Source organism: Chlamydotis macqueenii, chromosome 14, assembly GCF_036417535.1.
Source record: "Chlamydotis macqueenii isolate bChlMac1 chromosome 14, bChlMac1.mat, whole genome shotgun sequence".
Taxonomy (NCBI): Eukaryota; Metazoa; Chordata; class Aves; order Otidiformes; family Otididae; genus Chlamydotis; species Chlamydotis macqueenii.
The window spans coordinates 18,427,706-18,445,195 of NC_141569.1; the positions used below are offsets into that span (position 1 = coordinate 18,427,706).

The following is a 17,490-nucleotide window of genomic DNA, read 5'->3' on the forward strand; positions in this document are numbered from 1 at the left end:
ATGACCTGTGGGTCACTGGCACTGAAAATACATGGAAACCTGCCAAGCTGCGATGCGCAAAGTCAGGCGTTCCGTGCTGTAGTCGGAGCGTGGCATAGCGAGCCGTGCGGGTGGTTGACCTGGCAGCTTACTGCCTGTACCGCCTTGTGCAAATACTCTTCAGAGCAGATCTGTTCCTTGACACAGATTAAGCTTAGTAGAAATTACACACACTGCATGTGTACTTAGTTTAATCTCTAGTAAGCACATTGAACAGCTTTGTGTAGTCAGAGTCTAGCAAGACCCTTTTCTTTTGGCAGCTTTATTCACTAAATAGATCTGAGATGATGTGTTTTTAGGCTCAGTTTTGTTGCTGGATTCTAGACGGAGTTGGGATTAGAAGTGAGGTTCAACTGTTCTGAAAACTTATTTCCACACACTCTGGATGCTGAAGAGCAGTTTTAGAATTTTGGGGCCAAAAATAATGAAAATTACCTTTATGAAATTTTTGTTATGATCACACTAATCTTAAAAGATCAGAAATTTACATGTGAACTGGACACAAAATAACAGTCCAGGAATTCTACTACAGACACATCCTTGAAGGATGGTTCTGAGGCTTCATTTGCAACTCCTACTATTGTTTTAAGTAGAATTTAGAAGAGTAAATTTTCAGGCTGAAATGCCAATTCCTCCCTAATTTAGCGCTGGCCGAAGTGAATCTCTGGTTTAGTTCTAAATAATTCCTTTCTTATTGGTTACTAAATGTTAAGAGAAAGAGTTATGTTCTTGCACATAAACTGACTGGTTCCTGAATGATTCAACACCCCCTAGGGCAGTCTCATCCAATACAGCAGGAAAAAAAAAAAAAAAGTCACGTTTTGATCTGTTTGAACTAGTATATCCCTGAGAAATTGTATCAAAGGATCACTCTGAGATTCTTACAAGGAGGAAAACCAGGATTTCTGCCTCAATTTTTTTTCACATGTCAGTTTATTACCTCTATCACCTTGTTATGTAACATCTGTGACTAGTGTGCATCAACTTTTTTTTGTCTAATAAACACCTCCACACCTTTTTCATCTTTAATTAAACTGTAAAGTTTGTGACGTTCTCTGTGTATCACTACCGTCTGTATTCTGATCTGGTTACTTGAGGTGACACGGTTTGGGGATCACCGTCTTTTATTTCCCGTCTTCTGCTGTGGGCAGTCTGTGGGACTCTTGAGCTCAGATGTGTCGACTCTCTGGCTACCAAGGATGGGCACCTGCATGTCTGAAGCAGTTTTTTTTTTGTAGCAGAGTTGGAGAGATGGTCCTTCAGCTGGTAAATCCAGTCTTTTTATTTAGATTAATCAGAAGCTTTAAAAGTCCGATACCCGTGGAGCAAGGGCCACGTTCATCTGCAGCGTGAACACACTTGTGTTTGGGGTTGACGCTTGTGTGTAGCATGGAGGTGGCATCAACATTCGCTTTGAAGTTTGCACTGTGAAAATCTGTGCAGCCACGCATGCTCAACACCATGGGTTGGGGTGGGTGATAGCAGACAGTTCAGAGCTTCAGCCTTTCATGGGTGCAGAAACTCACATTAAATAATAATCTATTTAAAGGCGTTGACAGCAGGAAAGTAAAGCCAGTGTGCTTCTTAGTATACTTGAAGTCAGTTAATTAAATTACTTCAGTTTTCTTTCGGTATGCCTCAAGCAGAAACTCGATTGCATTTCTGCTTTTCACAGTAAGGTTAGCAATTTGGCTAATTGGAAGTGCAACAGGAGATTAATTGTACCTTTTTAACTGAACAAAAATCCTCCCTGCTCCTGGCACAATGGTAATCACTTACAAACCTACGGAATATTCACGCGCTTGGAAAAATCCATGTATTATATTTCAATTAAACTCTTTCTCTTCTAAATGCTAATTCAAGAAATCAGATGAAAATAGAAGCCCAACACTGAAAAAAAAAAAAAAAAAACCAGAATCCTCCCATCTAGATGTGACAGCAGCAGAAGAGAGGCACCACTGAAAAGTCCTTTGTGGCTTTATGCTCTCCAGAGTCGTGACAAATGTGCTGTGAGAAGGTTGACTGTGTTCCAGATTAATTCTAGAAGTGACAAAGATGGTCAACAAAAACCTAGATAATCCTAAATTTGCGCAGAACTGAAAGGTTTAAGATTAGTATAAAGCCTGGTTGTTTATGTGCATTACTTAAATCACTTTTATGTTATATCTTGATTGGCAACAAAATATTAATAATTTTAAATTACTCTTTTAATCAGAAGCTTTCATAAGCAGCATAATAATAATTTGTCTTGTCCTGTCTGTGAAGAACTCTGTTAATGAGTTGTCACATAGCTCTTGCAAAAGAGCCATCTTAATGGTTCATGTAATTAAACAATTTTTCTTGCAAATGTTTAAGATTGCTTTTAGCATAAAACTATTATTTATCCGTAAATTACCCATCCATATTATTTATCCATTAGAAGTCTCTTTGCAGCTATACTTTTAAACTCAACTTTTCTCATGCAAAAAATAACTATGATATATCTGAAACTGATAAGATTGTGAGCTATAAATTGATTTCTGACTACAAATAGTGAAGTGGTTAAAATGTGTCGTCTTTCAAAATAATATATTTTTTGATCTCTAGGAACAAGCAGTATGTTTTCCAAAATATATGATTATGAAAACATTCCTCAATTTGAAAATGTAATAAACTCCTCATGGAATCAAATGTATTTATACAATATCTGTAGGATATTGTTTCACATGATTTGACAGTATCTCCAGAGAAACATATGTAGATTTATTAACAAAAGTTATTCCTTCAGAAGCATGGTGAAAGCATACACAAACAACAGAGAAGAAAGAAAACAAATATTATGGAATACGGGTAGATAAGAATTTGGTGAATTACCAAGCGTCATGCAGGTAGCTCTAACATAAATTCATTAATGTCTTTCATTATTCATTTTGTTTTAATCTGTACACTTTAATTCAAATCTGCATTAGATCACTGGTTCAAAAATAAGCTTGTCATGACTTGAAATACAAGTTTCTTCATTTCCGCTGATGCCCAGTAGGATAGTGTGTCCTTGCTCTCCAAAAAAAATCCAGGGACGAGCTCAAGACTCCAGAATCGAGTCCCACGTGGTGGAAGCACACCGGGGGATTAAACGCAGGGGAGAGAGAGTGCTTTGCAGCTACCTTATAACTCATCTTTCTCCTTGTTTGATGAAAAATGAATAATTGTTCTTAAAAAGATGCTTCCAGGAGTTAACAAAATGCAGCGTATCATTTGTTTACTATTGCCACTTGTGTGTATCAATCAGCTATTCTTGCACAAAGTAGGCTGAGAAATGTCCAGTAAGGTGTCCATGTGCTAGACTCTCGAAGAAGTCTTGAGTGTTCCTGTCCAACGTCATGCGTTGTATTATAGTGCAAGGATGTCACACGGGATGAAAGAGGGATGAGTTGAAGCTGTGACGAGATGAGTCCAACGAGAAGCTGTTCAGCATGAGAATGAAATCCCCAGTTTGGGAAGTGGCTGAGCAGGAGCTGATGGGAGCGCAGCCACATGTCCTGCTGAGGCTCGCCCAGTTGCCACGTGTCTCCTCTGCCGTCGTCTCCTGCCAGGGGGAGGAAACTAGGGTGGAGAGACCTCTGCTCTCCCCTTCAGCCATTCTTGCCTTTGATAAAGCCATGTGAAGAAAATCTGAGTTTTGCTGCTGGAGTTCCTATCATCACCCAGTACCCCAGAGGCAAGTGAGATACGTAGGCTGAGCTCAAAGATGTAGGTCCGTGCTTGGAAGAAAAAGTGTGATTCTCTTCTCCAAACAGGTTTTCCTCTTCCTCATACAAATCTGTGTGCCTTACTCCAGCTGAATCCAAGCCTATCTCCATCTGTGCCCACCAAACCTCTGCCAGGTCCACGGTGCAAACAGAGGTGTGGAAGTGACAGAAGTGAATCTCGGGGGGCACAGACCTCTTTCTAAATGGTTGATTGCTCATATTCCCCATCTACTTGTGCACTCAGAAAGATTCACCTCCATGTGCATCTCATGGCTCTTACAAGATCTGTGCCCACCTGCCTTGGTACACGTTTCACACACGTTCATTTAAATGTCCATTTTCCACGTATGCTTGAAACCCAAAGTGAATGGCCAGCCTTTAAAGTGCAAGTCACTTGGATTAGATTTCTCATTAAAACAGGCTGCATGAAGGCAATATATTCTTGTTGATGTTTTTAATATAGTTTCACTGTTAAATAATGAGAAGACCATGTGTGAATAACCCCAATTAATACCCGCTAATAGAAATCAGGCTGTTAAAGTGATCAAACCCTGTGTCATCCTAGATGCTGCAGTAATACAATGATGGGAGTAAATTACAGGAACTTGCATGTTTAAAGCCAAGTTTTTTCTCTTTCGAATAAAAATTTAAGAAATTGCACAGTCCTTATAGTATCTTAGGTCCTTGCAGGCTTTAGAGGTTAAGTGGAAAATTAATACTTAGAGAGTAAGTGTATATATTTCCAGAATATATATATATAATTCCTCACTTTGCTGTAATGAAGATCACAGAACTTGTATCCACTTGTATTCCACTTCAGTGAAATAGCTCGTTTTTGGGCCACAGACCAAAGTTTTTAGGTGATTCTTGCAAATGCAGAGGTGCCTTCATGGAGAGAATAGAGTTGTTCACTTGGTCCTAAATAACTGATGGAGTATAAGGCTTCCCCTTCCTAAATATCCCGGGTTTGTGGAGGAAGGTGTTCCTCTGGGGTGGTTTTGTTTTGCTTGCATTTTTAAGAGGCATACAGGGCACGTGCCTTGGGAAATTTCTGAGAAACCTGAGGTGTTAGATGCAGCTCTTCTGTAGATGAATTACATGCACTCGGTCTGGGTGTTATAGCAGAGAAGCAGAACTATGAACACAGAGAGAATCTTCTGAAAATGAGAAGAAAGGAGTGAGCCCATCTGCTGTGAAGTCTTAAGGTAACTAAACAGGCGCTCTCAAAAAAAAATGCATTAGAAAAAAATTGAGAATGTGATGAATTAGAACTCCCTGAAATCAGTCGTACTCTCCCGTATCTGCTGTGGCTGTTGGAACTAATAATCGAATTACAGACCCACACCCTGAATCCCTCTGTACTGTAGGGAGAAAGTTGGAGTTTATTAATGTAATTTCCTCCCAAGATTGGTACTTACCTGTTCAGTCATGGTCGTTGCGTTTTTCTGAAACGTCTAGTAGATCCATTTAGAAGAAACATGTCGCTGAATCCCTGGTATGTTAATTCCTCCCTTCCAGCAGTGCCAGCAGCACGACCTACCATTGATTTTCCTCATGGTATTGTCTCCGTGAGTTTCTCAGGATATGAAAGTCATCCATTTTTATCTATGTTATAATTGCACAACTGTCTGAAAAGTTAATTTCCATATGTTCAAGCAAAAAAACTTCTTTGGCTCACCAGCAAAGTCCTGTGTTGTGCTAAATTCTTTGAGCAGAAAAACATGAAAAGATAAATTAATACCCCGTCAGGCTGTGTTTGCAGTAGTTTTCTGGCATTTGCTTAAGGCTGAATTTTTCTCTCCGTAAATTACTAAAGTGATAGCATGTGTAAAACCAAGAACAAATAATATTAATGAAGCATAAGTTCTCAGCTTGTCTCTGGAAATGAATTATTAAAAGCACCAAAGAAAGTGATTTAAGAGCCCATGACTAATTTAGTTTTTATTATTTTTATATGAATCACTCATGAATCTATTGTAAAAAAGATCAGAGACATTTGATTAGTGAGGAGAAATCATTTTAAAAGTGATAGCCATTGTTGTAGATTTTGCATAATAATAATCTCATTAAATGCTTGGGTACATTTTGTTTTACAATCCTGTAAACATTATCAGAGAGAGATTTCTAGGACTCTGAGGATCAAGCAAGCTTTTTTAATGTGAACTAGTTAATACATTTTTGTTGCTGTGCTGGTTATTATGAAATCGTGATGGTGTATTTCTTTGTGTAGTGGAAAACCAGTGACACCAGCTAGCCCTAGTGCCGGGACTGGTTTTGTCAGTAGGCACTGAAAACACATGGGGAAGGCTCCCATCTTCCCTGGGCGGAAAGGGCTGAAAGGGAAGGGTTTTAAAAGTGAAGTGAATTATTAATGTTATTTAGGAAGAAATCCCAGCAACCTGTAGGATTTTCCGAAGAGTAGAAACCACTTGGGGAGCTCCATTGCTCTGGGCGTATCAACCGTCTTTGGGACTCACCCCAAAGTATGGTAGGAGCATCAATACCTAACTGGGGTGATTTAAATCACTGTGTAGGTTTAAAATCACGTGGACCAGACAGCAATTGCTGCCCAGGGCGTATGTAGCATGTACATGGTACGTAGTGCGGTACTGCGGTACGGCGCATGCCGATAGCTGGAGAGATGGGAAGATCATCTGGTTGTGTGCCACTGGGACATGTTTTTCTAGTCCTTCTTCCTATTTATAGCTACAAGGCAAGTCTTTTTTTTTCTTAAGTAACTGGAAGTTATCCTAAAAACTAATAAGCTTGATTCTATTCTGTGCTAATTCCTCTTCAAACTTGCTGGAAAACAAGAAACTTTGCCAAAAATGTAAAGGCTTTTAAATATGTTTCCGTTCTGTGTTGGAACGCCCCCAAGACGTATTAGAAAGCTTCATGAAAAAAAACATCTGAAATGGGCAAAAAAAGGCAGGCAGCCAGTGCCCTGCACCCTCCAGCATCGTCCCCGGGCACCGGCTTGGCAGTGCCGCGTTAACGTGGGCTCCCTCTCCGCCGTCTGCGTTCCTGGGTGTCAGAGCAGGAGATTTGTAGCATTGCAATCACATTTTGGATTTCACTTGAGACAGAATGTGGAGGAGATTTACAAGCACCATGCAATGTTTTACACATTTTGAATCGCGGGGTCTGCGAGCCGTGGCGGATTGCATGACCGGAGAATGCATGAGGAGGAAGGAATGGGATAAATAAATATGAAAAATCTTCTGTTTGGAGAGACTGATGCCTTGGGTAATCAGTAGTGATGGGAAGGAAATACAATATAAAAACACGTACATATCCTTCTTCTAGGATCTGCTTTGTTTTTTTTTTGAAATTGACTGTGTGCAGTGTCAACTTTTAAAAAATTTTTTAGATTACTGAGCTCTTATCAATTTAAAATGCAGGGTGGTACATTTTTTTAATCTTGAAAAGTTAAAATGTATTCTGAAGTCACTTAATCGGTTTTTATTTGAAGGCTAACTGCAAGACATAGAAGAAGCTAACGAAGGGCAGAGAACTTTTTATTCCAAAAAAAAAGGAGAGAAAACCTGAGACAAACTGCTGGGGAAGTCAATTTGTCATCTGCCACTAGTCAGCCTTATCAATTATGAGAAATTATAAGCACAGCTTGCTGAATCATTTTTTTACCAGAACGTGTAATGTTACTTTATAATGAAATTCATAAAACAGAGATGATGAACACCTTATCCTTATCTGGATGCTTTGATGCAAGGCTCATCAGTTTGTGGGGTTAGAATGATTTCTGCCTTTTGTCCGTCCCTTTTCATCACTTTCATTTCTTCCTCTGCACAAGAAAATTCACCTTTGCTGGTAAAGGAGGAAAACTGCGTCCTGCAAGTTACTGTTTGGCCTTTCTGCTGCTTGCCTGTGCTCTTTCACGGGATGGTCCATAAAAATGTCTTTTCAGCTCACCGTTGGGCATTGCTGGGGTGGGGCAGTCCCAGCTCCCAGGGTGGGTGCAGCACTCGCTGCAGCTCCTGGACAGCCCGGGGACACTCAGCTTTAAAGACAGGGTAGTTTTAGGGAGAAAAGAATTAAATTACATCATTTTTATAGATGTTTATAGTTCCCTGTGACTGCTTTTGGGCTCTTGGTGACTTGGAAACCTGGCTTTGCAAGCAAAAGCCATCTGAAAAAAGTCAAAGCGCATGAAATGTTTCCTCTGCCTTTTTTCCAGCCTAAATTCTTCCCGTTCTCTCTGCTCACCCCATCCTCTCCCCTGCCAGTTCTCCCAGCAAGCTTACGTGTGTGTGTTTGGACGGAGGGATGGAGCACAGAACCTGAGCCTCTGAAAGTGTTTTGTCCTAAACAGCTTCTGAGAACTTTTGTTCAAAGTGCTCCCACTTGCCTGATACCCGTTTTTAGAGGCAAGAAGTCCTTATTGACCTGCAGTTCCTTCTCAGCCTGACAAAACGGTGTTACACCCTGTTGAGGACTGCTTCCCAGCAAACCGAAGCAGTGGCTAGACATGCTGTTGGTGTTAGCTCACACGTGTACGGTGTCGTATCCGTTAATACAGCGGCGGTGGCAAGAGATGCTCCGGAGCAGCTCCTAGGAGCTCCCAAAGGTGGGGAGGGCTGTTTTGGATGTAATCCCGGTGTGCTGCAGGTCTCCTGGCTGGGATGAGGGTAAGGTGTAGAGTGAGAGGCGGTTAAGGAATCAAAGACTCATCATTTCCTAATGCTCGAGGGCCTGGGTTTTTACAGCGCTTCCAAATACACCTTTATAGAATATACACAGAAAGTGCTTGTGTGTAAGAATGCATGCATATACATAAAATGTAACTGTGAAATCCTAATGTACTAATTATATCCACAGGGAAACATAAGGAGAAACCATGAGCTGCAATAAACACATGGAAAGAGTCATTAATTTGTTACAGAATTCAGTATTCTTTTTGCAGCAACAAAAGGTTCAGTATTGAACTGAATTTCATAATCACTTTTTCCATCCCACGTCTAACACTGGTCGTTCTTAATAATGTTGTACTCTTATGTGAATTTACTCATAAATGCTGTGGTGTTGACCTTAATCATCTTTGATAACCTTCTTTAAGTGCTAGAAGTCAGAAAATAGTTTTTAAAAGTCATAAACCATGCTTTTACCAATATAAGCTGCTTTTTACAAGAAAAACGTGTTTGGAGAGGAGGAGAATAATACCACAATCTTGCATCAGTTTGCTTTTGCAAGGGTCTTTACTTATATTAATACATTTGTATGCATTGGAAAAAAAAAACATTGTCCATAAAAAGACAATTACAGAGCACAAACCGAGCATGTGTAATATTTTTCTGAGATATCTTAAAGGAAGCAACATACTTAAAACGGAAAATATTTTATTGTCCTGTTTTTCCACAACTCCTTATAAATCATCCCGTAAAAGTAGCTATCCTGTTTTTATTGATCTAAACTCAATTTGAGTTGCTTTGGGATTAACTTTAAAAAGCTGTTATCAAGTCCCCTCCACTGTGAACATCTTCTCCATCTCATGCAAATGTCATTTTAACAGGGTTATTATCTTTTCTATTTGCAGTTACTCATGCATCTTCGCTTTCCGTCAGGAAAGATCTAGCTGACCAGTAGACAGGCAAATCATTGAAATGGGAATTTTTGCGTAGATATTTGTAACTTATTGAGTAGTTTAACCGGCTTATCCCACGGTGTAGATGCCAAATCTGCCTGACACCCAAGGTTGGCAGTAGTGTCTGAGATTATTTTGATGACAGATAATGAACTTTAGGAACATCTGTGGTTTTACTCTTGTTCTTTATAATTGTTCGTACATTTGCACGTTGAGGCTGCACATGCCTTGGGGTAGCAGACAGCAGAACCAGGGTGGTTACATCTGTGCCCTCTCAGGTCAAGGTCTGTGCTTTGGGAAGGGTTGTCTTCCTGCCTCTAAACTCTGATTTTCTCAGGGCTCACTCTCAATCTGCCTTGTAACATGTCTAAAAACTAGGCAAGTTCCCAAACTTCCCTGCCCCACTGCCAGCGCTGGCTTGCCACTGAGAGGAGAGGCATGAAGATGTTTCTTGGTGCCAGACAGAAGCTACTGGAGAAGAGTCAAGAGCCAGCAGAAGGAGTGCCAGATCAATCCTGTACTGCAAGAGATGGGCTACTTTTGGTACTTTTCTTTAAGGGCGCCAGCTGGCATCGCAAGTCGGCATCAGGATTGCAGCTTCCTTTCAATAGCATTCAAAGTACCATGTCTGGAAAGGAAAGCTCCAAACTGTAAAGCAGATGCACCCTGAAGAGGCAGAAAATGTGAGATATAAGGAGCCCCAAATGGCTTTTGTTTAGAAAGCAGTCCATCTGATGGTCAAACAATTCTTAGTCATGATGTTTGAGCACTGGAAGGAGGGTTGGCAGTAACAGCATGGAAGAGGATGGTTCCTTTCTCCATCACAAAGAAATTGGGACCCAAGTTCTTGACTCCCACCTGGCAGAGCAAATTTGCATTCCTCTCTCATGCTATCCACCCTGGTAGGTTCGGTCACGTTGTACTGGAAGACCTTGGCTGTGAGTTTTGGCCTCCTCAGCCAGAGGAGCACAGCTTCACGTGTCGAGCTAATTAAAGAAAAGTTGTTCTTTAAGCTCATAAACTGTTTTTTAAATGTATCCTTCTGGGTCTGCATGGAACTACAAACATTCTGGAGCTGCAGGAGTCTGAGCGTTAATGGAGTAACAAGAGAAGCTGCTTCCTGTACCCATCAGTGCTTTGGTTCTGTTAACTATAATTTGAAATAAATTCCTAAGCAGGGCACTTGTACAACATCTTCAAATGCCAGAACCTCTCTACTAACTCATATTCTCCCCATCTATAATCAAAAATCGAGATAATGCAAAACCAGACCTGGGAAGATGAAGGAGATAAAGAAGGATACTCGTCAAGCAATTACAGATCAAAACAAGTTTCTTAGAGAAAATGCTTTTTATCTGCTTTCTTGTCTTCTGCCTAGGATACCGCCTGAGATAAATGAGGAAAAGTTTCAGTTCTTTCTTGTCAAGTCTCAAGGTTACGGTGCATTTTCTAAGAGCCAGCAGAGATAAAGGAAACTTTAACCCACCCAGAAGTTACTGTTTTATGCGTCTGAGGTTAACGGGTAGATATTAAATTCCCCCATAAATTAAACAGCTGGGGATTGCCATCCTTTTTACGTGCAAATAGCACCTTGTTAGCAACCAGCACAAAAGTTCATGTTCTCAGATAAGTTACTTTGCCTTATTCTTAAATTGCCGCTCATTTTCTCCCTGCATGTTGATTTATGAACTTTAAAACTTACTGTTCAAAATTCAAGCTGTGTTCCCAAGCTGCGATGCTGTCAAAACTGCTGAACAGGTAGTCTTCCTTCACATGGTGTTTTAAATTTTTTTACTAAATAATAAGGCACCGTTGCTGTCTTTTGTTACATACAGGATTTTGGAGAAGACGATTCCCTCTACATCACCAAGGTAACAACTATTCACATGGGCAATTACACCTGCCATGCCTACGGCTATGAAGAGCTGTATCAGACCCACATCCTTCAGGTGAATGGTTAGTAAATGGCGTATATGACAATCCATGGAAACGTTTCTGTAAGCAAAGTTATGTGTTAATCTCGTTTGCGCGGAGACGTGAGAAGCCACACGCCAAATTGTCTTTGTACGAGAGCGAGTGCGGCTCGTGGTTTGCTCACTCGTGCAATCAAAAGGAAGGTACCAAGTGGGGCATGTGTAATTACCTGGGCTTCAGCAGGTATCCTCACTGTAAAACAAGCTGTCAGTAACGTTCTGATAGAGTCAAGATCAATGTTTCAAAGCATCTCTTAGATTAATGACTGCTTTTGTCGAAGGAAGTGTTGCTTCAATAATTTCTTCTTCCAAAAAATCATTTCAGCCGCATGAAGTAGCCCAGGACATTTAAATAAATACAGCACAATGTTTCCCAAGCTAGCTGTCTAACTCCCGGCTCTGTATCAGATTGTTACCTGATTGTAGCCAGCTTGGTTCGCTGAGGGCTGTTTACGCTGGCTAAAGATGTGGCCTGCTGGGTTGCAAAATGAAGGCAAACCATTTTACAGGTGAGAGAATCGCACGGGCCGTATTCCAGCATCCTCATTCACCTTCGTCCCCTGGACCGCATTTGTGCCTGGTGGAATTCATATTCAGACGTTTGCTGTCTTTCTTCTGACCTCAAACTCAGTCAGTCGGATTTAGTTTAAAATTACATTAGCTTAAACCAGCATTTCCTTGAGGAACCGGCTTGTGGAGTATACGCCTCCCCTGCAGCACAATCGTTGTCCAACTTTTAAGCCCATATTTACCCGTGCTAATGTGACCAGCGGTATCTCCAGAATAGGAGATGGGGTAACTCATTGCTCGCTATGGGTAGATTTTGACGTACTCTGGTATTAAAGTACCCAGTTTTACAGGAAAATTCAGTAACTTTATTACAGAGGATATATTATAAGGAAAATAAGTATTTAGTTCTTTCTCTAGATGTACGCAGACCTCTACAAAGGAGACCTTGTCTACTGGTAAGAGCAGATAGCTACGCACAGGGTCATAGAGAGAGGCTGACAGGATGAGAAACAGTAAAAAAAGGGGTATTTATGCACTTTAAGAAGCACCGCGGAGGATGTGGGGTTTAGGTTTCAGTGCAGCTCTGCTCTTTTGGACATGAGTAAGTGCTCCCCACCCACAGCGAGTACCTGGAGGAGAGCACGAAGCATCCAGTTGATTTGAATGAAAACTGACTTAATGGTTCTACATAACAATTTGTCATCTTTTGAGATAGTAAACTGTAAAGCCTCAGCGATGTGGATAACTAGATTGTGCGTGCTGCAGCTGGGAAAATAGGTTTCCTTCCTCAAAGTGCTATTTGTTTGATGAATGGCAGTTGAAAGAAAAGCGAGCTAACAACTTAATCCCGTGTATATTATGTGATATATTATGAAGCCTGAATGGAGTTTAGTTGGCAGACAACAATGTAGACTTTATCATCGCTGAGAATATAAGGCCCAAAGGCTTTGAAACTGAAACCAGAATGAGAGGAAAGCGAGATAGAGCGCTGGGAGGGGCTGATTCGTTTCATGCTCATGCCTGCCACTTAGATTTAACTTGTTGTGGAAAGATCCCATTTTCTTTTTAAATGGAAGTTTCACACCGGAGCTGCATGTGGTTTTTCTTATTAATACAAGAAGACTGTTACAGAAAAAAAAAAAAAACCAACAAAAAAAACCTGTTCGTTTGGCTTTTTAATGCTGCTATATAGTCACTAAATACTGCCAAAAAAACGTCATGCATTCTAGTATCAACCCAAGCTTGCTAGAAAATGCTGCAGAGTCTAGAAATCTTTGTCTTGCAGCGTCTGATATTCCCATGTGAGCCATTAGGCTTTGCAAAGCCGGGTTTTTGCAGTTCTTGATGTGGCTGGCTGGCTGCCCACATCACTAAATTCTCTCCTTTTCCGCCTGTGTCAGGGCTTCCTCCAGCAGCTGATTTTGGGGGAGCAGCCCCAACGGCAGGACAATGCTGCTTACCTTCGGGTGCATGGAGGGGTTCCCAAGGCAGAGCCCTGCTCAGGAAACCCTTCTTGGTTTAGTAACTTCTAGGACAAATTGAGGAATTTCTACTGACAGGAGGAGAGGGGAAGAAGCTGAGCCAAGCTGAACTGAGTGAAGATGCCAAGAAGCTAAGTGTAGCTGATGGGCTCTGTTCAGCACCGGGGCTTGTCTCTGTCTGTCTGTATCAAACTAAAAACTCCATCTTCAACACGGGAGGGTTTTTGTTGCTTTTCTGTGTTGAACTAAAACTGTAAGAGAATGTGACAGAACCAAGAAAGCCAGAACTCGGCTGTGTCTGCTCGCCTGTCTCCTCCAGGGAGGGACTGATATGCTTGATCATCACAAACACAGGGGTTTTTTATTCTGTGAAAACGATCAGATTTTTTTCTTCTTTTTAGTAGAGAAAATTCTGTTGGGAGCCTTCTCTGTTGGGAAAGAGCAGAGAAAGAGGAACCAACTGGAAGTAAAAGGATTTATCCCCAACCCTTCCCAAGCTCACTGTGTCTGTACAGGCAGGTCCCAACTTTTAGACTGGGACTTAACTTTAGAATTAACTTTCAGTTAATTCATTGTTTTTTGAAGCTGCAGTAAGTCTTCCAGTGTCCTTTGATCCTTTTTGTAGCATTTGGTCCTTGGCTTACTGTTCCCACTGAGGCACATCAGTCCAGATTACAAAGTTCTTTCCTTTTATTGCCTTTTTCTCCTTAAAAGAATCTGATCCTAGTTATGTGTGCCCTCTTCATATACTTTTATCCAATGTATTCTCTTTATCCTACTTCCTCATTTATCCCTTTTTAGAAGATAACACTGGCTTGTAACAGCTCATTGATTAGGTGATACAGAAAATTAGGAAATAGAAAGCTTAGAGCCCAGTTTTTGCCAGTTGGTTCAGGGTATCACAGATAACACGGGCAGATCTAGACACTCGTTTTGGCAAGAAGAGGTGAGAATCCTGTCAGGCAGAAGATGTGAAGACCACCAAGTGAATGCCCCAAACCTCTGGCTCACATCTTCTGGGCAAGAAGCATAGAGCACACACGTGAAATGCAGCCGACATGTGACATTTGATGTGGTAGGTTTGGGTTAAGCTCATCAATCTTTCAATTCACAGCAGCGGTAAAATTTAAGTCAGTGTATTTATACAGCCAGACCTTCATGTCTTGGGAAAAAGAGAACGCACTGAAAGGCAGCACAAAGTTTAAGAATGAAAAATTCATCTTGCGTGCTGGTATATTTGATCAGGAGAAGCCAAGAACAGTAGGAAAATTATGTTCTCTCCTGCATATGGATATTGCTTGGGAAATGCGTGCAGCATACACTGGCTGTAGGGAGGAGGGCAGTTTGTCACTTTCCAGAGGAGAAAGAGTTGCTGAGGATAAAGAATCTCATAAAATTGTAATCAACTATGAAAATTGATAGTTTGCAAATCAAGAGACTGCTGAGTGTAGGCCATCATTCTCTTTGGTCCTTGCACTCTGGAAAACATCAGCATAAATCAGAATATTGTATTCCATGAAAACAGTTTTAAAAAGCCGTTCGATCCTCGGCCCAATTACAAGGGTCCGATAGGACACATTTTCCCATAGCAGAGAGATGTTTTAAACGCGGATGTTTTGTTAATGTGGCTTTTCAAGAGAAAACATATAACACTGCAAACTTCTTTCAAATCATAAATGGAAAGATTAAAACATTTCAAGTGAAGGATTGATGTGTTAATTGTTATTAAGTCTTGGAGTCTGTAGGTCCTATAGCAGCAGTGTGTATCTTGGGTGCTCCCTCCCGCTATCTGTGCTCCTCCTGTGCTTTATGACCTGAGCTGCTTTATTGTAATGAATTGGCTGGGGTGCCACTCAGTATGCAGTAGCAGGCAATCTACCCAATCTCTCACTTATTTGAATACCTCTTTTTTTTCCTACTTTGCTTAAGATAATAGCATTTTTATATTGCCTTTGGCTGCAGACACAGTAATGGTTAGCAATGATGTATATTCACCAAGAGAATTAGCGAAGGATAATCTATATATTCCAAAGTCTGGAGCTGAAGCCTTTGCAAGTCTAAAGTAAAATGTGCTTACTCGGAATGTATTAATTTGTAGCAAGGACAATAAAAATGCATTCTGCAGTTTGCTGTTATCACAAGGCAGTTGCGTGCAATAATTTACCTGTGCAATGAATTATGTAAGACAAGGGAGAAGAAATAAAAAGTTTAAGAGCGGAAGGAGCAGGGAAGTGATAAGAGAGCAGGAGTGGAGGTGCAACACATTTTTGTAGGTGAAAAAAAAGCAGTTTCCTTATTAATCACTTTTGAAAATACACCTTGTTATAATTTCAAATTAAGCTAATTTTCACTTCTCATTGATGAGGCTGAATAGATCACATAAGCTTTCAATGCAGCTCAGTACCTAAATCATTTCACTCTAAAAATGTTACTCGTAGTGAGCGAATTGTAGGTGAGACAAGTATTAGGTGCAGGACCTTCATAAAATTCTGTCAAAGTGGACAAAAATTACTATCTTTATCCTATCACACCTGGAGACTCAGCAAAATTTAAATTCATTTTCCAAGGTACAGAGGGAATCAGAGGCCCCTGGCTGTCAGCGTTATTCCCCTGAATTGCTTGGGCACTGTCCCTTAGATAAACACGGGGACGGCTCTGACAGCTGCCGGCCATTTCCGACAGCGGATCGCTTCCTCTGCTCTCTTTCCGCTTGATCTGGCACCTCCTGAAATCAGGAGGAGCTCTGACCCTGACAGTGATGGGAGGAAGAGAAGATAAAAAGCTAGTAAATGCATTTATTTAGAATTTGCAAAAATTGATTAAAAAGCTCTTGGGTGGTATTCTACTCACTGCCCTGCATCTTACAACACATTTTCTTTTCCTCTCTGGCTTTTAAAGCTATAAAAACCAAGTAGAATTGTTTTCTATGTGTTTTTGAGGGCTTTCCATTGTGGCTGATTTCCTTCCAAGCTGATGACCCAGCTGTGGTTAATCCTTGGCAGCTGGGAGGTAAGACAGGAGTAAAATACAACGCTCTCTGGTAAGGCCCATGAAAAACAGAAGGATGGAAAGTAGATGCGAGTGAGTGTAGTTATTTACACTAACCCCATATGGATATATAGGCACATAGCAAGCTGCCTGTTAAGGCAATTTAGTTTTTTCCAGTTCTGGAGCCTAGTGATGGACTATATAAAAACACTGCAGTGGGTTAGGTACCATCAGCCAGTGGTTTCCAGTGGAAGTTTGTTATTTGACTCCTTCAGGCTTTCTAAAAAAACTCACAAATTTTCCTCAGCCCTATGCTAGTGCTGGCAGAGGTTATTCATTTTCCTTGAGGAATAAGTTGGTCCCCCATAAATCACATCCACGTTTCACTCTGACTGTGGTTTTACAAAACTGTACACCTTCCAACAGTTACATCATGAGTCCCAAAATCTCCTGATCTGGTAGGAAAGTTGGCCACTTGATTATGAAACACAGCAGTCCACGACTCTTCAAATACCGTCAGCCGTGATACAGCACATCCTCGTGTTTCCTTTTGTCATGTCCATTGAGGTGAAAGGAAGGGGAGTCATGCTGATTTTTTTTCACTGATACTGCAATATTGCAAATTCTCTTTAAAGCATGTGAGTAAATTGCTAAGAAATAGTTAATGGGTGATATTAAGCCTTGTTGATTTGAGTAATGAAGGCAACATGATTGAAAAATCAATGAACTTGTCTGAAATTGTAATATAATTACTAGTTCTGCCAATTGAGTATATTAAATAGTTCAGAGGCGCCTTCCTGAAATAAGGTAAGTCACGCTTTGAAAGCCTCTCAGGAAAAAAAAAAAAAAAAAAGAGAAGTAATTTATAAACACTTTGTTCAGAATAACACGTATTCCTTATGGATATTTAATTAAAAAGTTTAATAATATGCTACTTCTAATAGGCAAGAGCTCCAGTTCCTTCCTTCCTAGATTCAGGGAAGATTTGAAGTTTATACTTTAATTTTAAAATGTGTGAGTACCCACCTTAGGTTTTAACCCAACTTTACTTAAGTTCAATCAGTCACTTCATGAAAGAAAGCAAGAATAGTCCAACTACAAAATCAGATACCGAGGTTGCTCCCTGCCTTGATTTATTAGTTTACACTTTCCTGTTATTATTGTCTATTTTC

General features: G+C 40.6%; 1 protein-coding gene across 1 annotated transcript in view; it reads left to right on the top strand.

The window, feature by feature from the left end:
- The window catches only part of FSTL4 (follistatin like 4), a 220,597-nt gene that overhangs the window by 182,018 nt on the left and 21,089 nt on the right, over positions 1-17,490 (top strand). Inside the window, exon 8 of the mRNA XM_086758856.1 lies at positions 11,202-11,322. Within this exon, the coding sequence (XP_086614982.1) occupies positions 11,202-11,322 (121 nt within the window). The remainder of the gene's footprint in view (positions 1-11,201; positions 11,323-17,490) is intronic.